Below are 24047 nucleotides of genomic sequence, written 5' to 3'. Positions count from 1 at the left end.
CCTAGGAATGAGAACCCAGGTTCAAAATTTCCTCAAGACGCCTGAAGAAGGCTGGAGGGTATATCAGCCGAAACGTTGTGTTAGCAACAAACAAGATGAGGACAAATATCCGTCAAATGTAAATACTGTACAGAATTCCTCATCTCTTAAATATAGAACTGTATTAAAATTATTGTTGAGAAAAAGTTAGCTAACACAAAAAAACTGGAAGCCATTTGAATATTGGAAAAGAGTTACGTGTATCAGGATTTGCACTTGGTATCAAAATGCCGACACCATGACTTGTGCAATGTTCTGTGAACATTGTAAAGGCTGTATGATATAACAGAGGCAGCTGCAATGGAGACTATGAAGCCATGGGCAGCAGGAAGGGACACAGGCATTCCGACTGTGTCTGCACACTGGAATTCATCAAACAACTGATAAACAGGGCCTTAAACTCGATTCAGAGAACTATGTGAAGCTGCTGGATGACTTGGTCAATCCTTGGCTGGAGAGGACTACTGTTGGAACGCCATATGCATGGCACCTGGATTCAGTTCTTTGCCATACCTCAGGAAAGAGTCAGAAGTGGTTATCAGAAAATTTCTATAACTTCACCAACCCCAAAGCCTGACCATCTAATTCCCAAAATTGTAATCCTATGGATTACTATGTGTGGGACAGTTAAGAAAGGCACCAACCACTCTGGCTGCACGACCCAAGGCCAAGCTGGTGGCCAAGATCAAGGAGGTATTTGAAGATCTTCCCAGGGACACAGTGAAGAATGCATGTGCCAGTTCCAGAACTGTCTTGAGGCTGTAGTGGAAGCTGAGGGCAACTTCTTTGAGTAAACTGTTATCACCCAGCCAAAATCTTAATATTTTCTGATTCTTAAAATACTTTTATTCTCGGTTAGAATATTGTATTTTATTTTCATCGTCATTGTTTAATGTCCGCTTTCCATGCTAGCATGGGTTGGACAATTTGACTGGGGACTGGTGAACCAGATGGCTACACCAGGCTCCAATCTGATTTAGCAGAGTTTCTACAGCTGAATGCCCTTCTTAACGCCAACCACTCCAAGAGTGTAGTGGGTGCTTTTGTGCCACCAGCACGAGGGCCAGTCAGGCGGTACTGGCAATGGCCACGCTCCTTGTATGCAAACTTAAATTTAGCCCAAACACCGTGTAGTTTGTCAAAAATTTTAACTATAGGCCAAACCTTTGGAAACGTTTTTGTAGGACAGTAGAGGGGAGATTCTTAATTAAAAACTGAATTACAAATTGAATAAAACAATGAAGAGAGATGCTTGAAATTTTGATTGTTTTTTGTAGTATATTTTATTTATTTTATTTATGTTTTTCCAATTTCAGAAAATATATGAGAGCATGAGTGTGTATGTGCATGTGTAAGAGTATGTGTGTGTGTGTGTGTGTGTGTGTGTGTGTGTGTGTGTGTGTGTTTGGGGTAATGAGCTAACATGTATAGAGAGGGGAGGAGAGACAGAGAGAGAGAGGAAGAGAGGATGATGAAAAATGATAAATATATGAAGTATTGATTGCCTATTGATGTAGATGAAGGATGTTTTTTAATAATAAAAAAAAAACCAAATAGCTGCACATAATGTAAGAACATGCAGTTAGACTGATGTTATATCTTGAGGCTTGTTCAAGCAGATGGGATTAATCATGCACCAGGTTGCACATTAAGACATGCACCTAACTGCACATTAAGTCCAACAAGTCCATTTTTTGCTATAATTTCAATTACCCTTTTTTTATCTTTCATTGGATTTTTTTTTTTTCTTTTTCTTTTCATCTGTTCTTCTGGTGGTCTCTTCATTCCAAATGAAGCTGGATGTTATGGGAGGAACATGCATGGCACACTTAACCGATTGAATACTCCACCAAACTTCAAAACTCTTGTTCTTCGGCAAGATCATACTGTCGAAATTTGTCAAGATTATAAAAACTGGCTTTTACGACTCGTCCACCAAAATATCGACCATTCAAGTCAACAACAGCTGAAAACAGAGAGAAAAACAATATTAAACACCAAAATTTCATCTCTCTTTACATTCTGAGTTCAAATTCCGCCAAACTCGACTTTGCCTTTTATCCTTTCGGGGTCAATAAATTAAGTACCAGTTGCATACTGGTGTCAATCTAATCAACTGGCCCCCTCCCCAAAAATTTCAAGCCTTGTGCCTAGAGTAGAAAAGAATACTCATTACTAGTTTTACGTTCTGAGTTCAAATTTCACCAAGGTCAACTTTGCCTTTTATCCTTTTAGGGTCGATAAATTAAGTACCAGTTGCATACTGGGGAGTCGATCTAATCAACTGGCCCCTCCCCAAAAATTTTGGGTCTTGAGCCTAGAGTAGAAAAAAGAATATTAAACACTAAAATAATTCAGATGGAAATTAAATTTCTGGTAAATTGAGTTTAAACTAGACACAAGTATTATTTTGTTTAGCTTTTATATCCATCATTTTATGATTTGTGCTCACAAGGGTCAGAAAAATATCAAGGGATTGGTAAGCAGCCAAATACCCTTCCTGTTGCAAGCCCTTTGCTTGATTTTCAAGTAAGGGATTGCTTATTCCACATCCACAAAAGTGCAAAGCCATTGGAAAGTTTGTTGATAAGGAACTGACATCATCGCTCCTGTCAGGCTTCAGAACAATCTCCATTTTTCCAGATACTAGCCAATCCAAGATCCAACACGACTACGAAAGATGCTTTCTCAAGATGCTGTGCAATGGAACTAAGCTTACATCCATGCAGTTAGGAAGGGAAAAGTTTACGTGTACAACTATACCTGTACATAAAGGTGTAAGAGTGGCTGTGTGGTAAGTAGCTTGCTTACGAACCACATGGTTCCGTGTTCAGTCCCACTACGTGGCATCTTGGGCAAGTGTCTTCTACTATAGCCTCAGGCCGACCAAAGCCTTGTGAGTGGATTTGGTAGACGGAAACTGAAAGAAGCCCTTTAGCATCCAGATTATTCTGTCCAATGTAATGCTTTTGAATTAATCATGCATTATTTGGTACTTCTGAGATTTCAATGATGTGATTGTACATTTTAAGAATAACATTGTAACATTGTATGGTAAGTATGAGAGGCCAGATTTGGCCAGTCTGCACATAAATGGGACCAGACCTGGAATATTTGGACCAGATCTGGATGGCTCAAACATTAAAAGGTTAAAGTGGGCCTTTGGCCTCTAGTCAATTTCACATTCTGCAAGTCTTCAGGATAAACCATAAGTAAAGGTGTTAATCCCTACCAAAAGACAGATATTTGCTATGGTCATGTCTATTCGACTAACCTCTCTCCGTAATTCCATTCCACACCTAACACAATCAGTTACACCCTTAAACAGTTCGAATGTCTCCCATATTAACATCAAACAAACATACAATACCTTTTATGGCTGACTCGACTCTTTCGAATTCAACAAAAATACGAACTGCTTCTTCGTCATCACACCCAGGTATCTTTTAAAATAGAAAGAACAACAATGACAGCTTTTAAAATACTCGGAACTAAATCTGAAACAGGTTTATTACCACAAGGAAGAAATATACAAAAGAGAATTAAATTTTACACGGGCCACTAGCACGGAAGCCAGACAGCTGCTCTTTCGAGCGTGTTCATTGCCAGAGCAGCTGTCTGGCTTCTGTGCTGGTGGCCCGTAAATAGCACCATTTTAGCGTAATCGTTACCAGCGTTGCCTTCTAGCACTTGTGCTGGTGACACGTTAGAAAATCATTCAAGCGAGGTCGTTGCCAGTGCCGCTGGACTGGCTTCTGTGCAGGTGGCACGTAAAAAAACACTTTTTTAAGCGTGGCCGTTACCAGTATCGTGTGACTGGCCCTCGTGCCGGTGGCACATAAAAGCACCCACTACACTCTCGGAGTGGTTAGTGTTAGGAAGGACATCCAGCTGTAGAAACTCTGCCAGATCAGATTGGAGCCTGGTGCAGCTTTCTGGCTTGCCAGCCCTCAGTCAAATCGACCAACCCATGCTAGCATGGAAAGCAGACGTTTAACGATGATGATGATGATGAGTATCATCATTTTAACATCAGTTTTTCATGCTGGCATGGATCGGATGGTTTGACAGGAGCTGGCATACTGGGGGCGCAGGGCTGTACCAGGCTCCAATTGTCTGTTTTGGTATGGTTTCTACAGCTGGATGCCCTTCCTAATGCCAACCATTTTACAGAGTGTACCGGGTGCATTTTACATGCACCATCACTAGTGCAAGCTACAAGGACACTGAGTAGCTTGCAAAACAAAAAAACAAACCCTCAGCTGGGAGGAGGAAGTAGTAGTGAAGAGGGTGGGGCTTTGTGCCATTTAAGAGGGATTCGAAGTACAGAGGGACGGGGATTTGTGTCCAGCTGCAGAGTAGATACATGAGTACTCCAGTCGAAAAAGAAGGGAGTATGGATTAGAGAGTAACATAAAGAGAACAGGCGAGTCATTGAGTATCAGAGAGTATATGTAAATAAAGAACATCAATAAATTGAACGGGTAGGTGGGGGTGGATTTTATGAAATTTAAGGACATCATCATCATCATTGTTTAATGTTCGCCTTCCATGTCAGCATGAGTGGGATGGTTTGACAGGAGCCAGCCAGGCAGAAGCCTGCACAGGACTTCTGCAACTGTTTTGGCAGGATTTTTACAGCTGGATGTCCTTCCTAACACCACCCACCCAGCAGAGTGGACTTAGTGCTTTTTACGTGGCACAAGTACAGGCGAGGTCAGTTTTGGCAAGGTTTTTACAGCTGGATACCCTTCCAAATACCAACCACTTTACAGTGTGGACTGGATGCTTTTTAAGTGGCACCGGCACTGACAGGGTCACCAAGTAACCTGCAAGACAAAAAAGTCTTTTGGGAGGGGAGAGGGCATTGGAGAAGGTGATCTTGTGTCAGATGATGAAAGGTTATAGTGAGACAGAGAGACAGAAACAGGTGTCTTCCTATAGAGGAGGTACAAGGTTACCTGGCCGGAGAGAGAGAGAGAGAAAGAGAGAGAGAGAGAGAGGAAGAGAAGGAAGGAATGAAGACAGAAACAGGTGTGCTACTGCAAAGGAGATACATAGTTAACCAACCTGAGGGAAGTGCAGGAGAAGGAGAGAGAGAGAGAGTGGGAGACAGCAGGATAGAGATGGTGGCAAAGTGCAGGGCATACTCACATGGGATGGGGATCAGAATATAAATGGGATGGTTGAGTAAAAGAAGAGAGAGATATCGATGGTAGCAAGTGCCAGGGCATACATTTGAGGTTTGAAGGCCATAATATAAGTGGCAGAATATTGCGAAAGAAGTGGGATTAAAGAGTGCGGAGGAGAGGAGTGAGTGGTGCAAACCTGGGTATAGAGTGGGGTGGGGGCTACTGGATAGCAATGATACAGAGAAACAGGGCCGTGAGGACAGGATTGGGAAGTGAGAGGTAGGCATATTTTATGAAGGAGGAAATGTGAGGAAGAGGAGAGGAGAAATGTAGTTTGGTCTGTTGTGGTGGGGTGTGTGAAAAGTTTTCTTGTTATGTGTGGGTGGAAGACACAGTGCTTCTAGAACTCAGTTTTGCTGAAGTGGGCAGATCTTCGCAAGAATCTCATATTGCCAGATATCTCAGTCCATTGTCATTTCCTCCATGAGGCCCAACATCCTGAGTTCGGTCTTCACCACTTCATCCCATGTCTTCCTGGGTCTCCCTCTTCTACAGATGCCATCCACTTTCAGTGATCAGCACTTCTTTATACACAGATGTCAGGAGCCAGCAGATAGCAATGATACAATGAGACAGGACCAAGAGGACAGGATTGGGGGGGGGGGGGGGGGGGGGGTAAGCACAGTGCATGGAATGGAAAAGCGAGGAAGAGAAGAGATGTGAAATATCAAATAAACTCACCTCAAATATCAAGCATTTGACCACTTTACCATATTTGGCACATTCCTCAGCAGTTTCTGGTTCTAAATCATCGTCAACTTCACCAGACCCAACCATATTCTGAAAACAAATCAGTGGTGTTAGCATTTACATATCATCATCATCATCATTTAAAGTCTGTTTACCATGCTGTCATGGGTTGGATGGTTTGGTTTGTCTGTCCTTGTTTGTCCCCTCTATGTTTAGCCCCTTGTGGGCAATAAAGAAATAAGAGCTGGTAAGCTGGAGAGAGCTGCACCAAGCTCTGGTTATCTAGCATGCGCCATCAAGCAAGAATACAAAGCAAAAGCAAAAGAAGCAACCAAGCAGCATATATATACATACATATATATATATATATATATATATATATATATGGCCACAGCCTCAGGGCTGAAATGTATAGAAGAATAATTATATATCGAAATTGAACCAAATTCAATGACTGGCACCTGTGCCAGTGGAGTGCTAACAGCACCATCCGAGTGTGATCATTGCCAGAGCAGCAGTCTGGCTTCTGTGCCGGTGGCACGTAAATAGCAATATTTGAGCGTGATCATCACTAGTGTCGCCTCACTGACACTTGTGCCGGTGGCACATGAAAAAACATGCGAGCAAGGTTGTTGCCAGTGTCGCTGGACTGGCTCCTGTGTAGGTGGCACATAAAAAACCCCATTTGAGCATGGCCGTTGCCAGTACCGCCTACACTGGCCCTCGTGCCAGTGGCATGTAAAAGCACCCACTACACTCTCGGAGTGGTTGGTGTTAGGAAGGGCATCCAGCTGTAGAAAGTCTGCCAAATCAGATTGGAGCCTGGTGTAGCCATCTGGTTCACTAGTCCCCAGTCAAATCGTCCAACCCATGCTAGCATGGAAAGCGGACATTAAACGATGATGATGATGATGATATATATATGTGTGTGTGTATATATATATATATATATATATATATATATATACATTTATATATATGTTATATGTTATATGTCATCCTCATTTAACATTTGTCTTCCATGTTGGCATGGGGGCTGGACAGTTTGACAGGAGGTGGCAAGCCAGAGGACTGCACCAAGCTCTACTGTCTCTTTTGGCATGGTTTTTATGGTTGGACGCTCTTCCTATCACCAACCACTTTACAGAGTAGACTGGGTGCTTTCCGCATGGCACCAGCACAGGTGAGGTCTGTTTTGTCATGGTTATTTTATGGCTGGATGCCATTCCTAATGCCAACCACTTTGCAGAGTGTGCTGGGTGCTTTTTATGTGGCACCATCACCAGCAGTGCCACATGAAAAATCACTGGTGCCGGAGCCTTGTAAAAAGAAAAATGTGTGTGTGTGTGTGTGTGTGTGTGCCCCTATATTTTGATTATTATGTGACAGTTGTAAACAAGCATCACCATTAAGCAAGCCATGTTCTTTGTTTCTAGTCTTCTATGGAAACATATCCAGCCATGAGGAAATATTACCTTGCTTGGTAACAAGGAGGGCATCCAGCTGAACAAAATTTGCCTCAAAGAATTCCTCCTAACCCATGCAAGCATGGAAAAGTGGACGTTAAATGATGACGATGGTGATTGTGTGTTTATTTGATCGTTGAATGAAGGGAGATAACTATGCTACATGTATTGATTGTTGAAATGAGAAGCAGGGAATGATTGCCAACAGATACACTTCTATGGACATTGACAGCTCTCTCTTTCTCTTCAGGGAGTCTTATAGAGTTTTCCTCAAATGCCACACCCTAACCCTTTGAGAAGGGAGAACCCTTTTTTTATTTTTATCGTTTGCCTTTCAGTCATTGGATTGCGTCCATGCTTTGAAGGATTTTTAGTCAAACAAACTGACCCCGTTACTTAGTTTTAAAAACTGGTACCTATTCTATCAGCTTCTTTTACCAAACTGCACAGTTACAGGAATGTAAACAAACCAACACCAGTCACCAAGTGGTGGTGGGGGCAGATATAAACACGAAGACAAACACATATACAAGAGGCTTCTTTCAGTTTCCTTCAACGAAATCTACTCACATGGCTACAGTAGAAGACATTTGCCCAAGGTGCCATGCAGTGGGACACAGGGCCAGACATGCATGGCTGCAATCTCATTTTAGTTGCTGGGTCTTCACAATCACTGTGTATCTCCAAAGGTCCTGGTCTCCTGTCATTACTTCTGTGAGGTTTAATGTTTGAAGGTCATGCTTCACCACCTCATCCCATGTCTTCCTGGGTCTACCTCTTCCACAGATTTCTTCCAGTTAGGGTGTGGCACTGTCCTCATCCATACACAACACATGACCATACCAGTGCAGTTGCCTCTCTTGCACACCATATCTGATGCTTCTTATGTCCAACTTTTCTCTCAGAGCACTTACACTCTGTCATGTATGCATGCTGACATACACATGCAGCGGATCATGCTAGCTTCATTTCTTTCAAACCTCCACATGTCCTCAGCATACATGGCCCATGTTTCACTGCCGTGTAGCATGGCAGTTTGCACACATGCATCATACAGTCTCCCTTTCACCCTGAGCTAACCTATGAAGGAAACACTGCAAGTGAGAAATACCAGCCACTTACTCTGTCTGACAGATACCTCCACTCCACAATCATCATATCATTTGAAACAATATTCCACTTTTATAGTAACAGAAATACAAAGAATCTTCACTTACCCGCAACAATATCACTTTCGATGGATGTTTCAGTAAATTGGAATTGGTAACTGTCATATCTCGAGGTGGATCTTGAAGAAAAACGCAGAAAAAATACTTTAAGAATTTTTTATTAAGTAGCTATATATTAAAAATAATCGTTTCTATTATAAGGCTACTGCCAGAAATTTAGAGAAAGGGTTAGTCAATTAAACTATATAAGCTCCCAGTATTTGACTGATTCTCATTTTATCAACCCTAGAAAAATGAACAAAGTCGACCACCACAGAATTTGAACTCAGAACACTAGCATCACTACCAACTTATTTTCTTCCCAATAACTCTCACCCACCCTTATATAATGCGGGGTAGCCATGTATATATATATCAGGACACCTCTGCTTGTCCTTGGCATAACGTCAGTGCTCCCACTCGCAAATATTTCCTCAAGTGAGTTGAAGGGGCTGTTCCACTATTTTTGTTCTTCCCTGTCTTGGAAGTTGCATGGCAATCGCATTAGTGCTGGTGGCATGGGAGCTAGTCAGGCAGCACTGGCATTGGCCACAATCAAATGGTGCTTTTTACATGCCACCAGCATATATAAATAGATTATAAACACTTTCTACATACCTTTTTGCATGTCCTTTTCATGTATGATTTTACCACCACGTTTGCTGGTTTTCTCCACAAACAAGGCCGTACTCATACCTTGTTCTTGTTTACCTAAGCCTTGCCCTTCTTTATAACCATATTTAGCCATAATCTTCGAAGCAATGGAACCACTACAATCAATGAAATACAACAAAGAGGAACAAAGTTGAAAGGTTATGCATGAAAATATATTCTGTAGTATGGCATACAATTATTATTATTATTATTATTATTATTATTATTATCATTCATCATCATCATCATCATCATCATCGTTTAACGTCCGCTTTCCATGCTAGCATGGGTTGGACGATTTGACTGAGGACTGGTGAAACTGGATGGCAACACCAGGCTCCAATCCAATTTGGCAGAGTTTCTACAGCTGGATGCCCTTCCTAACGCCAACCACTCAGAGAGTGTAGTGGGTGCTTTTACGTGTCACCCGCACATTATTATTATTATTATTATTATTCAGGTCACTTCCTGGAACTGAACTCAGAATCTTGGGGTTAGTAGCCTGTGCTCTTAACCATACGCCATATGCCAGTACCAAAGCAACCTAGTATTCTACATGCTATTATTTTATATATGGGCCTGACGGAGACAAAGTGGCTGAGTTCCTTTCGAGCGTTGGGCCTCATGGAGGGCTTCACAGAGGCAATGACTGAGACCTTTGGTATTATGCTGTGCTTGAGAAGACTCGTCAAGCCAAGCAAAATTGCAGTCATGGCAGATACCAGTGTCATGCAAATGGCACCCATGTCGGTGGCACGTAAAAGCACCCATTATACTCTCGGAGTGGTTGGTATTAGGAAGGGCATTCAGCTGTAGAAAACCATGCCAAATCAGACTGGAGTCTGGTGCAGCATGCCAGCCCTGGTCAAACTGTCCAATCCGAAAGTGTAGTGGGTGCTTTTACGTGCCACCAGCATGAGGGCCAGTCAGGTGGTACTGGCAACAACCACGCTTGAATGTGCCAGTAAGGCTACACTGGCAACAATCATGCTCAAATAGTGCTTTTTATGTGCCACTGGCACGGGAGCCATTCAGTGGCCCTGGCAATAATCACGCTCAGATGGTGCTTTTAACGTTCCACTAGCATGAGTGCCAATCGGGCAGTACTGTCATCGGCTACATCAGCGACTTTGATTTCACTTGCCTCAACAAGCAAAGTTTATTGTCCAATGAATGAAGGCTTCTCATAAGTAGGCTGGTTATACACCACTGGCATAGGCCATGGGTTATGGTCTCACTTGGCTTGTCGGGTCTTCTCAAGCACAGCATATCTCCAAAGTCACTAGTCACTGCTTCGGTGAGGCCCAATGTTCGAAGGTTGTGCTTCACCACCTCATCCCAGGTCTTCCTGGGTCTACCTCTTCCACAGGTTCCCTCAACTGCTAGGGTGTGACACTTTTTCACACAGCTGTCTTCATCCATTCGCAACACCTGTCCATACCAGCGCAGTCGTCTCTCTTAAACAATATATATGTATATATATTCAAACGGCAAATATTTCCAGCAAAATGACTGGAAACATGTAATTCAGTATTGGTTTACTCTTTTACTCTTTTATTTGTTTCTGTCGTTTGACTGCGGTCATGCTGGAGCACCGCCTTTAGTTGAACAAATCGAACCCCCAGGACTTATTCTTTGTAAGCCTAGTACTTATTCTGTCGGTCTCTCTTGCCAAACCGCTAAGTGACGGGGACGTAAACACACCAGCATCAGTTGTCAAGCAATGTTGGGGGGACAAACACAGATACACAACCATACACACACACACACACACACACACACATATATATATCGGCTTCTTTCAGTTTCCGTCTATCAAATCCACTCACAAGGCTTTGGTCGGCCTGAGGCTATAGTAGAAAACACTTGCCCAAGATGCAACGCAGTGGGACTGAACTGGGAACCATGTGGTTGGTAAACAGGTAAACAAGCTACTTACCACACAGCCACTCATGCACCTATTCGTTTACATCATATGACTTAGCAGTTCAGCAAAAGAGACCGACAGAATAAGCACCAGGTTTCAAAGCAAAAACAAGAATTGGCGTTGCTTCGTTTAACTAAAATTCAAGGCAATGCTCCAGTATGGCCGTAGTCTTATGACTGAAACAAACAAAAGAAAAACTACTTCTCTCAACTCTTTCTAGAGCCCCACTTACAACAGATCCCCTTCTGTTATACACATGACCACACCATCATAGAGAACAACCAGTTCTCTCTGTAATCATTTGTTACAACAACCACAAGGTATTATTACAGTGGCAATACAAACTTACCCAAGTCCCATGCTGAATCCTAATGGTGGCGGTGATGACGGTCTCTCGTTGTTTGGTGCGGCCTCTGGCGTTTCTACAAAAGAGTAACAGAATACATTTGCGTGTCATACAAATAAATAAAAATCGAAAAAAGGATCAAGCAGTGTTAGAATGAGGGGACACAGACACACATGCACTCACATCTGGGTACACAAACACAAGAAACAGTAGGGGTAGTTATGTCACTAGAGCAAACACAAATAAGAAATACACACACAAGTTCATATTTATGCCTGATCTCTCTCTTTCCCTCTCTCTGGCTGGGTAACCTTGAACCTCCAAGGTACTTCTTTCTCTCTTTCTGTCTCACTATAAACCTTTTGTCATCTGACACAAGATTACCTCCTCCAATGCCCCTCTCAAAAAATTTTTCTTTTTTTTGGCTTGCAAGGTACTTACTTGGTGACCCTGTCAGTGCAGGTGCCACTTAAAAAGCACCCGGTCCACACTGTAAAGTGGTTGGCATCTGGAAAGGCATCCAGCCGCAAAAACCTTGCCAAAACTGATCTCACCTGTGCTTGTGCCACGTAAAAAGCACTAAGTCCACTCTGTTGGGTGGCTGGTGTTACGAAGGGCATCCAGCTGTAAGAATCCTGCCAAAACAGTTGCAAAAGTCTGGTGCAGGCTTCTGCCTGGCTGGCTCCAGTCAAACCTCCCCAGCCATGCCACCATGGAAGGCAGATGTTAAACAGTGACAATGATTAATACACATATACACACACACACATACATATTTATACACTCACACACACATACATATATTTATACACACACACACATATATATATATATATATATATATATATAACGTGGCAGTAAGGAATTGAATACTTAAAGAGGAGTCAGGGAAAGAACATACATATGCAGTCACCCAGGCTACTAGAAATAGAAGCCAAAAGCCTCTCAAAACACATCCTATCTATAAGATACACTGAAACAATGTAATCCTTGAAATTCACAAAAAAAACAGGATGGGCATGGCTGGTATAGCTCTGATCATAGGCTTGCTCAGGTCTAAACAACAACGCCAACAACAACTAGTAAAACAGATCAAAATAGGCGCAGGAGTGGCTGTGTGGTAAGTAGCTTGCTTACCAACCACATTGTTCCGTGTTCAGTCCCACAGCGTGGCATTTGGGCAAGTGTCTTCTACTATAGCCTCAGGCCGACCAAAGCCTTGTGAGTGGATTTGGTAGACGGAAACTGAAAGAAGCCCATCATGTATATATGTATATACAGGGTGACCACAAAGTCTGGGTACATGAGGATTAACACATACTTTAAGAAATTATTATTTTTTATATTTAATTGTTTTTGTTATGATTTTACTTACTCCATGTACCCACATGGGGATTAACACATACTTTAAGAAATTATCATTTCTTATATTTTATTGTTTTTGTTATGATTTTACTTACTCCATGTACCCACATGGGGATTAACACATACTTTAAGAAATTATTATTTCTTATATTTAATTGTTTATGTTATGATTTTATATACTCCACGTAGCCAGACTTTGTGGACACCCTGTATATATATGTATGTGTGTGTATATGTTTGTGTGCCTGGGTTTGTCCCCCCCAACATCGCTTGACAACCGATGTTGGTGTGTTCATGTTCCCGTTACTTAGCGGTTTAGTAAAAGAAACCGATAGAATAAGTACTATGCTCCCAAAGAATAAGTCCTGGGGTTGCTTTGCTTGACTAAAGGCAGTGCCCCAGCATGGCCGCAGTCAAATGACCGAAACAAGTAAAAGAGAACAAAATATTTTGGTCACTCACCTTCTGGGTTAGCTACTGTATCTTCTTCAATAAGGGATATAGGTGGAGGGATGGCCACTCCAGAGGCAGCTGGTTATAAACACAAACAAGAAAATACATATAATGTGTTGTATTCACACAAATAGTAACAATTTGGAAATCTTATACAACAACACCTCAACATCTTTCATTCCATAAACAAATGGCTTCTGTTTTTTTGGTTTTATTTAATTAAAGGCAACTTACGACGTTTGGGTTTTTCATATTCCTCTTCTTCCTCATTCTCCTCCTCCCGTCTCCTTCCCCGCTCCATTTCACTGGTTGGTTCTGGTGTGTTAACAATAGGAGGTGGAGGTGGTGGTGGGGGTTCTGGCCAGGTTGGTGTTCCTCGGCTTGGCAAAGTTACACTTTAAACATTATAGAAAGAGATCCATAAGTAATTATAAAACACACACACACACGTATACAACAGGCTACTTTGCATTTCAATCCTCTAAGTTCACTCACAAAGCTTTCTTTAGCCCAGGTTTAGAGCTGAAGACACTTGCCTAAGGTACCACACAGTGGAACCAGCACTTTGGATAGTTCATCATCATCATCATCAATGTTTAATGTCTGCTTTCCATGCTAGCATGGGTTGGATGATTTGACTGAGGACTGGTGAACCAGATGGCTGCACCAGGCTCCAACCTCTGATCTGGCAGAGTTTCTACAGCTGGATGCCCTTCCTAACACCAACCACTCCGAGAGTGTAGTGGGTGCTTTTACGTGCCACTTAGGCAGTACTGGCAATAAACACAATTTCACGGTGGCATTAAAATGAAGGGCACTCAATTAATGATGAATGTATATATATATATATATATATAATATTTAAATATATGGGTACAGGACATCAAGAAAAATGTTAAACACAATGAGAAACGAAAACAGAAAATGAGCATTTTTCGAACAACGAAAAAAACAAACTGAGAAACGAGACATGCAACATAAAGAGTCTATCCCTTCGTCAGTTGTCCCTGTTCCATCTACTCCGCGTTTCAAAGGCAAGGACAATATGCGACTTCGTTGGAACAGTCCTTCCCGCAAAGCAAATTAAATAAAATTTGGAATTTTTTGGAATTTACATATATACATATGCACACACACACATACACACACGCCCATATATAGACACATACTTTTCATCGCGGTCTTTATCTTTCTTTATTTTTTCTTCCTCACGCTCCTTCTGTCTCTGTTCCCTTCTCTTTTTCACAATTTCTTCATATTCGTTGGGTCTTAAAGGATCATACTCGTCTGTGACCCCTGTTAGGGATGGAACAGGTTCTGATGCTATAAACGGTGAGCTACCCAAGGAAGCAGGAGGGCCTCGTTCTAACTGAAAAGAAAATGAAATAAAATATATCACTTTAATTCCCCCGTCACAGAAACACACCAATAATCTTTGCAATACTAAAATTATAGCTATTTTATCTTTTATTACTTGGTCTGGGGCCATGCTGGAGCAATGCCTTTCACCGAACTGCTAAGTTACAATTTTCTTTATATTATATAACTAGAATTCTGTTTTCATATATTGAATAGATGAAAACATCTATAAATTAATCGATGTAGAGATAAACCAGTGGACACTTGGATGTAAGACACCCCTAGAAAGAACAATTTCTTTCTATACAAAACTATATATAAATATATATATCACTTGCCACGAATGCGTTTATTATGTAAATTGGTCGATTCTATAGGGCTACACCTCTAAACTTAGTGGCTATTTAAGCAATGTGTGGGGAATAGTTAATGGGTTGGATATGATGCTGATGAAAGAACAATAATTCCCAAAATATGCATATACACCCATTACCTATCTTTGGTCACATTGTTTACATAGACATATTTGTATACAAAACATCATAACTTTCAGAAAATCTGAAGAGACAACTTAAAAGAGATTAAATCGCACTGCTAACACAAGAAGTAGGACACAATATTGACTTGGTAGGATATCAAAATGACAAAACAGAATAGTGTCCCGACAAGCAATTAATTCATAAATATACACACATATATGTGTGTGTGTGTGTACTTTACATAAAAGAACTATAATTTCAGCTGGTCTCTTGAATGTTCAACTCTATTTTGCCACTGAACCAAATTCGATGACTGGCACCAGTGCCAGTGGTGCGCGAACAGCACCATCCGATCGGGATCACTGCCAGAGCAGCGGTCTCACTTCCGTGCCGGTGGCACGTTAAAAGCACAATTTGAGCGCTATCGTTTCCAGCTTCGCCTTGCTGTCACTTGTGCCGGTGGCATGTGAAGAAAACATTGGACTGACTCCTGTGCAGGTGGCACATAAAAAACACCATTTGAGCGTGGCCGTTGCCAGTACCGCCAGACTGGACCTCGTGCAGGTGTCACGTAAAAAGCACCCACTACACTCTCGGAGTGGTTGGCGTTAGGAAGGGCATCAACCTGTAGAAACTCTGCCAGATCAGACTGGAGTCTGGTGTAGCCATCTGGTTCGCTAGTCCCCAGTCAAATTATCCAACCCATGCCAGCATGGAAAGCAGACGTTAAACGATGATGATGACAATACATCGATCAAACTAAACAGGGAATTAAATAATGCACAAAGCAAGCAGCAGTAAGACTTCTACGAGTAAGATAGGCCACAGTCATTGTAACTGTGTGTGTGTGGTGTGTGTGTATGTGTGCGGTTATGTGTGTGGGAGGTGTAGAAGCAGGGTTGAATTTAGGGCAGAGTCAAGGTAGGTAGACAGGATAATGATACAACAATTAGGATTCCTTTGCTGATTAACATCATTAACAAAGAAGAATAAATTAATTTGGGTGGGGGACTTAAAAAGCTGCACATTTAATTGGTACTATCATTGGGTGGGGGGAGCCCAGTGTTTCTTCACTGGTGTTATTTACAGTTTAATACTTACGCGACCAGTCTGTTGGTTAAAATGTAGAGGTTGATCAGTAAGGTCAGCGTGTCTTTTTAGGTCCACAACAGGTGCCATAATCGGGGTCTGTTTCTGTCGCTGTAAACAACAAAACAAAACAACAACAACAATATAATTATGAACAGAAAAACAGCAATAAGTTGGAGGGAAAAAAGGAAGATAAGATGAAATATCCAACAAACATGAAATGGAAACTAACTTTGATTCCTTTTTAAATCTCAATATTTTCTTTCAATATTTGTCAAATATTAGAACACACACACTCATACATGCTTTTCCATCCTTGCATGGGTTGGAAGGAGTTTATTAAGGTAGTCAGCTGGATGCTCTTCCTGTTCCTAACCTTACCTGTTTCCAATCAAGGTAATATTTCCCCAGGGCCAGACATTTTTACACAGAATATTGAACATGAAAGACTTAATCGCAATCATTTACAACTACCATACAATGTCAAGACAAGGAGACAAACATACACACACACACACTATATATGTGTGTATGTATATATATATATATATATATATATATATATATATATATACACACAAACACACACATGAGGGGCTTCTTTCAGTTTCCGTCTGCCAAATCTACTCACAAGGCGTTGAATGGCTCGAGGCTATCGTAGAAGACACTTGTCCAAGGTTCCATGCAGTAGGACTGAACCCAGAACCATGTGGTTGGGAAGCAAACTTCTTAACCATACAGCCATACATTCACCTATGTATCAATCCAATAACTTAGTCATATTTTTCAGTGAGCAGGCATGTGTTCAAAGGCATTCCAACCATGCCTACCACAACTTCTCAGGGATATCTAGAACTACATTATCTAGTGTACCCTTTGTTTCCCAAGACAGTTAAGATGTGATTTGGGACAGATTTGACTGCTATTTCTTGTATATCAATCAACCACATAGAGGTCGCCTTCAGGGGTGAGTAAGTAAATAATAAAGACAAAAATAGTTATCTAACAGACATTAAACGATGGTGACGATGATGATGATAATAATGATGATGATGATGATAAAGCAAGAAGTATAGGGGTGACCCAAAGAGAAATATTTATAATAATCATAATACAAACCTTGTTTTGAAGAGAGGCTACTTTCTTAGCTTGTAACTGAGAATGTAATAATTTGTAGGCAGAAGACCAACCAGCTGCAAAAACACAAGAGGAAGATATATCACTTATATATATATATATTTCTTTTATTTGTTTCAGTAATTTGACTGCAGCCATGCTGGAGCACCGCCTTTAGTCGAACAAATCAACCACACCAGTCTCTTTTGCCGAACATACCTACATCTATATGTATACATACATGCATATATGGGTACAGAACATCAAAAAAACGTTAAACACAATGAGAAATGAAAACATAAAAACGAATATTTTTCGAACAACGAAAAAAACAAACAGAGAAACGAGACATGCAACATAAAGAGTATACCCTTTCGTCAGTTGTCCCTGTTCCATCTACTCCGCATTTCGAAGGCAAGGACAATATGCAACTTCGTTGAAACAGTCCTTCCCGCAAAGCAAATTAAATAAAATTTGGGATTTTTGCGGAGGGTGAAAATGTTAACAAGAACAGGATAGTGAGAACAAGACAGTAAAAACAAACGGTGAGGGCTGTTGAGCCAAGACGATAGAAAAATTATTATGAACGCTAGGTAGACGAGCCATGAGAGAAGAGACAGAAAAAAGCACGTCCAGCATGCAAAATGGATGTTAAATGATGATGATGTATGCATATACATTCTTTTAGTTGTAAAGTAACATAAATAACTCATGAACATAGAGTTTTGTGTATTGCATTCATTAACCCATACACACACACACACATACATGATAGGCTTTCAAAAAGCTTCCATCTTGCAATTTCGCTCACAAAACATAAGTCAGGCCAAGGCTTAGAGCAGAAACCATTTACCCATGATGCCACACTGTGAGATCAAACTCAAAGTCACATGACAGTGAAGTGAACTTAGTCACCCAATCATGTCTGAACTGGCATCCTGATATAAATTTGAATTACTGCAATAACTTGTAGCAGGGATTTGAAACCTCAACTGCTAGATAACTGGTCAGACACTACAAGTGAACCACCACAGTTTCACATCATCATCATCACTGTTTAATGTCCGCTTTCCATGCTGGCATAGGTTGGACAGTTTGCTGGGGACCGGCAAGCCAGGGGGTTGCACCAGGCTCCAATCTGATTTGGCAAGGTTTCTACAGCTGGATGCCCTTCCTAACGCCAACCACTCCGAGAGTGCAGTGGGTGCCTTTTACATGTCACCGACACTGGCATCAACCAGGCTCGAATTGTGCTCTGGGGCCAGTCAGGTGACACTGGCATTGACCATGCCTGAATGGTACTTTTTACGTGCCACCGGAACGGGTGCCAGTCAGGCAGCACTGGAATCAGCCATGATCTGTCTGTTAATTGACTAATCAGCATCAGGCTGTGGCATGATTTGGTTTTCTCAAATGTCTCCGCCTTACTGGCACTCATGCCAGTGGCATGTAAACAAAACATTGGACTGACTCCTGTGCAGGTGGCACGTAAAAAAACACCATTTGAGCGTGGCCGTTGCCAGTACTGCCGGACTGGCCCTCATGCCAGTGGTACGTAAAAAGCACCCACTACACTCTCAGAGTGGTTGGCATTAGGAAGGGCATCCAGCTGTAGAAACTCTGCCAAATCAGATTGGAGCCTGGTGTAGCCATCTGGTTTGCCAGTCTCCAGTCAAATCGTCCAACCCATGCTAGCATGGGAAGCAGACGTTAAACAATGATGATGATGATGATGTTCTTTTTTTACCCTTTAAAAGACCATTTCGTCATTTGATTAATCACAAAATGTAACTGAGTGACATCCACCACCATTCTTTCCACACTGATGGTTCTAGACATTTGCACACACAACCAAGAATCACTGTCACCACAGACATTTATACAGTTGATGTTGTATATTTTTGGACCAACCACATCCTGTAACGCAGATAGCTATCCATAATTTTAGAGCAGTCTGCCTCTCTCTCAGTCAGCAAATATTTAGGTTGTTCATTGTAAATAGCTAACACTTAATATGTTTATGTCAGGCAATAAATATTTTAGTTAAATATTCACGAGTATACTTCAATCATTATTCATGCAGCTGATGTAATATATCCTCATTCACCAACCAAGCCACCATCGCAAAAAAAAAATGTTTAAGAAATCTTAAATATGTCATGAACCACCATTAAAGAACCAATGGTAATAATAATAATAATGATGATGATGATGATGATGATGATGATGATATCGACGTAGCAGTGCCAGGAGATTAAAATATTATCATGAAAGAAAGAGAATAAGTTGATAAATATGGAGACCTGAGAATTGAGATCGCTAACATGTGGCAGTCACAAGAGTCGAACATAAAGGTCATCGGAGCATTGTCGTCGGAACATTGGGTTCAATACCACCCAATCTGAAAAAACATCTGAAAACCTTAGAAATACTGTACAACCTAGATGCATTGCAAAAGTCGGCATTGCTTGGAACTGCATGCATGTATGTAGGAAGGCGGCGAGCTGGCAGAATCGTTAGCACGCTGGGCGAAATGCTTAGCGGTATTCCGTCTGCCGCTATGTTCTGAGTTCAAATTCTGCCGAGGTCGACTTTGCCTTTCATCCTTTCAGGGTCGATTAAATAAGTACCAGTTACGCACTGGGGTCGATATAATCGACTTAATCCGTTTGTCTGTCCTTGTTTGTCCCCTCTGTGTGTAGCTCCATATTGTGTAAAGTACTGTCTGTCTTAGGTCCTTGTTATGACTTGACAGACAGTACAAACCCCCGGTAGACACAATATCTTCAATCAACAACCTCACGATATTGCATACTGTACGACATCTATAACGGTGGTGGTGGTGGTGGTGGTGATGGTGATGATGATGATGATGATGATGATAATGATAATAATAATAATAATAATAATAATAATAATAATAGTCAACTTACAGACAACGTCTGCAGCAGTATCTCCACCTTCTTTGTTGTCAATTCCATCATACAGGGACATTGTGGAAACACATTGATAGGCTGAAATGACAAAAGAGAAAGAAGCTGGCATGAAAACTGACCAATTTGGTTTTAACCCTTTAGAATTTACACCAGCCATAGCCTCCCAAAATATTCTTGTTTTATGTTCACAGCAGCCAGATCTGGTCTCTCACACCTACCCTACAATGTAAACAATCACATATTTGAAATCTCAAAACACGATAATGCGTGGTTAATTAAAATCATGGGCCTCACGGAGGCAATGACCGAGACCTTTGGCATTATGTTGTGCTCGAGAAGAAGACTCATCAGGCCGAGCAAATCGCAGTTGTGGCAGATATCAGTGTCACACAAGTGGCACCAGTGCCAGTGGCATGTAAAAACACCCATTACACCCTCAGAGTGGTTGGCATTAGCAAGGGCATCCAGCAGTAGAAAACTGCCAAATCAGACTGGAGTCTGGTGCAGCCTTACAGCTTACCAGCCCTGGTCAAACAGTCCGACCCATGCCAGCATGGGCAACGGACATTAAATGATGATGATGATGATTTGACAGTAATCTGAGCACTAAAGGGTTAAATCTCGAGGCTGTATAATCCTCAGTGAAAGTAGCCTCAATATATTTTATAGAATAAGGGTCCACAAAGATGCTTCGTCATAACTATTTTAATTTCTTTTCCACTCCACTCCAATCATGACCCTTCCCTCTTTTCTAAAATGTAAGTTACCCTGTAGCTCCTCCACAAGAAGAAACCATTTGTATTCTAGCCCCTTCTATTATACCTGAACCCTCGTTTCCTAGCATAAAGCTGCCTCTCTTGGGGTTCATAGTCTTGCAAGCTGTATGGTGGCCTTACTAATGCTGGTGACACAAAAACAGCCCCCAGTACATGCTGTTGCGTGGTTGGTGTTAGAAAAGACATCCAGTCGTAGAAACAATACCAAAGCAAGCAGTAGAGTATGATGCAACCCTTGACCTCATTGGATCCTGTCAAACCGTCCAACCCATACCAGCATGGAACAAGGAGGATGTTAATGATGATGATGAATATTACGATAGGCACGGTGTAACAACTTACTAGACCTCCCAACCCCTAAAACTAGAGTAAACAAGGACCATGAACAAAATGTGCTTGCCGGTGTTTTTTGGTTTTTTCCCTTTCTCTCTCTCTCTCTCATTTCCGACTTCGGTAATGCAGGTGAGGCCCACGATACATAATCATAACAGAGGTTTGAAGAATTTGAACTTACACCTCAACTATTGTGGACTCAGTTAATTACCTTAAACACAACACAAACAAAAATCGACATCTTATTTGTAATAAAGATTTAGACAGATCGTGAAAAATATCAAACTATAGACAGCTCAGAACAATAACATTGTATCGGAATTATACTGTAGGGTGTTGTTGTTTGGCTTCGGGTCAAACCAGATCGGGAAAGACTTGTGATCAAAGCCAAGATCATGCTTTCTGAGGACTGTGTATCTAGGACCACAGTATCTAATACGTATCCTTCGTTTATTATTATTTTTACGATGAAGGAGGGAGGTTTAACTGCTATTTCTTTCAAGCAACTCGAGTGACATCTCACGGTGTGGAATTTAATCCCTTAGTGCTCAGATGTAATGATACCATCTGGGTTTAATTTTAAAAATTAATTAATTTTTGTGACTTCTTAATTAAGCTGTTATATATTACATGCACAAATGTAATAGACAGTGATAGATAGATAAATAGGTAGATAGATAGATATCGTTTTTATAAACTTGGCTTGTTTATATAAATGCTTGAAAACAACCTTTTTACAAATAATTACACATATACGTCCTTCCAATATCAAATATTTTAAACCCTTCCACGATTCAAAGGAATGTTCTAATGTGATAATTGTTCTAAATAAATTTTTTTTTAAATGCAACAAATTTCAGCGTATTTCTAATTCTCGGCAACAAAATCTTTCTGGAGTTTCCCAAATATTCAAGGTTCTAAAATAGATTTTAATTAAAAAGAATTCGATGAGATGAATGATGTAAAAGGAAAAATGTGATCGAAGACATTGACTGAAGCCGGTCGCAATCGATCTTTTAACTTGCATTTTTAATCAATCAGATCTATTATAACATTTATATTTATAAACAGCAGTTTACATATAAGCCAAATATTGGTTATTGATGATAGAACGAGTAAATAACACAAATAAACTTGTTTTAAAAACGAAATCTTCACTCACGGACAAGTGTTCACTTCCCAGAGCACCGGTTATACCGGAAGTCACTGAAGAATTACGGAGTAAATGTTAATCGTCGTGAATGTTAATCGTCGTGAATGAAAATAATATATTTAATATTTTTCTTGTTTTTTCCACATAAATACCTTAATTATTTCAAGATAATAATTCGTAAATTAAGTATTTATTGTTTCGGGTTTTATTTAATTATCATTAAATTCAAGAACTTTTAACTCAACTTAAATTTTCTGCGTTGTTAATTTATCTACAAATTGAAAAGAAAAAAGAAGTTTCATAAATAATTTGTGTTAAATAAATTGATATTTAAACATTTAATTTAGTATTCTAACGAACGAATACCATCGTTTAAAGTGTCTGAGGGTTTGCTTAATAGTAAAGTGTGCAATTATTTGCTTTAAAATATATAATTCAGTGCCTAATGTTTCAAATATTGTCAAATATAATCGATATTTCTTTTAATTCATAGTATTGAGGAAGCACCAACAAAATATTCTTTTCTACTCTAGGCACAAGGCCCGAAATTTTGGGGGAGGGGGCCAGTCGATTAGATCAGCTCCAGTACGCAACTGGTACTGAATTTATCGACCCCGAAAGGATGAAAGGCAAAGTCAACCCCAGCGGAATTTGAACTCAGAGCGTATAGAAGCACCAGTGTGTGTGTGTGTGTACACACACACACACACACACACACATACATACATATATATATATATATATATATATATATATATATATATATATATATATATATGTATGTATATATATATATATATATATATATATATATATATATATATATATATATATAAGAGTTCAATTAAAGGTTAAATACCTCATTAAGGGATATTGAAATCCAATGAATATACTGGTTTATTACCTATTATTAATATTGATTATTATATTTAATATTAAATGTTGGATATATATATATTGAATATAATATCAAATAATTTTAAATATTAAATATTAGGTGCAGGAGTGGCTGTGTGGTAAGTAGCTTGCTTACCAGCCACATGGTTCTGGGTTCAGTCCCACTGCGTGGCACCTTGGGCATTTTTGGCTGGTTATACTTGAGATCGCTCCAATCTGGCCAGCCCAATGAAAAACTAAGCTAAGAGCATTAGATTCCTTGGAAGAAAGCAGCGAATGTATACAAAAACAAGGACAGAAAAAAAACGAACAATGTTACATGTTTAGTAGAAAGTGGGTTATACATCTTTAGATTGTATACCTGACTTTCTACTATAAAATTAAAGAAATTGACGGAACGCTGAACTCCAGACTAAACAACTCAAACAACATTTATTTACTTGGTAAAACATACATATCTTTAGTTATACATCTTTAGAGGTGAGAATAACGAGCTGTCGAGTATAAGACCGAAAGATGTAGAGACAGCTTTTAAACACACGTCCATGCTCAATCGCTGGCCAGCGAGA

The 24047-nt window shown here is 40.4% G+C and overlaps 1 protein-coding gene across 1 annotated transcript; it reads right to left on the bottom strand.

Annotated features, from left to right (window-relative positions):
- Positions 1-1291: 1291 nt before the first annotated feature.
- On the bottom strand, positions 1292-22636 carry LOC106875044 (splicing factor 45). The gene is made up of 13 exons (XM_014923004.3): positions 22591-22636; positions 20317-20397; positions 17387-17460; positions 16280-16378; positions 14510-14709; positions 13575-13735; positions 13350-13418; positions 11526-11598; positions 9214-9365; positions 8605-8675; positions 5913-6011; positions 3410-3482; positions 1292-2005 (listed from the first exon to the last, which is right to left on the bottom strand). Exons 2-13 carry the CDS (start codon positions 20375-20377, stop codon positions 1896-1898), a joined length of 1242 nt encoding a protein of 413 aa, XP_014778490.1. The 5' UTR covers positions 20378-20397; positions 22591-22636; the 3' UTR covers positions 1292-1895.
- Positions 22637-24047: the final 1411 nt, after the last annotated feature.

Source organism: Octopus bimaculoides, chromosome 4 (assembly GCF_046866305.1).
Source record: "Octopus bimaculoides isolate indiv1 chromosome 4, ASM4686630v1, whole genome shotgun sequence".
Taxonomy (NCBI): domain Eukaryota; kingdom Metazoa; phylum Mollusca; class Cephalopoda; order Octopoda; family Octopodidae; genus Octopus; species Octopus bimaculoides.
Note: the sequence above shows the minus strand (reverse complement) of the source record. Positions and strands in the feature narration are given on the sequence as shown.

Coding starts and splice junctions, on each gene's coding strand:
- LOC106875044 (XM_014923004.3), bottom strand. CDS start 20,377: ATGTCCCTGTATGATGGAATTGACAACAAAGAAGGTGGAGATACTGCT. Junction 13,736..14,509: donor GATAAAGACCGCGATGAAAA/GTATGTGTCTAT, acceptor TAATGTTTAAAG/TGTAACTTTGCCAAGCCGAG. Junction 2,006..3,409: donor AGTCGAGTCAGCCATAAAAG/GTATTGTATGTT, acceptor CTCTGTTTTCAG/CTGTTGTTGACTTGAATGGT.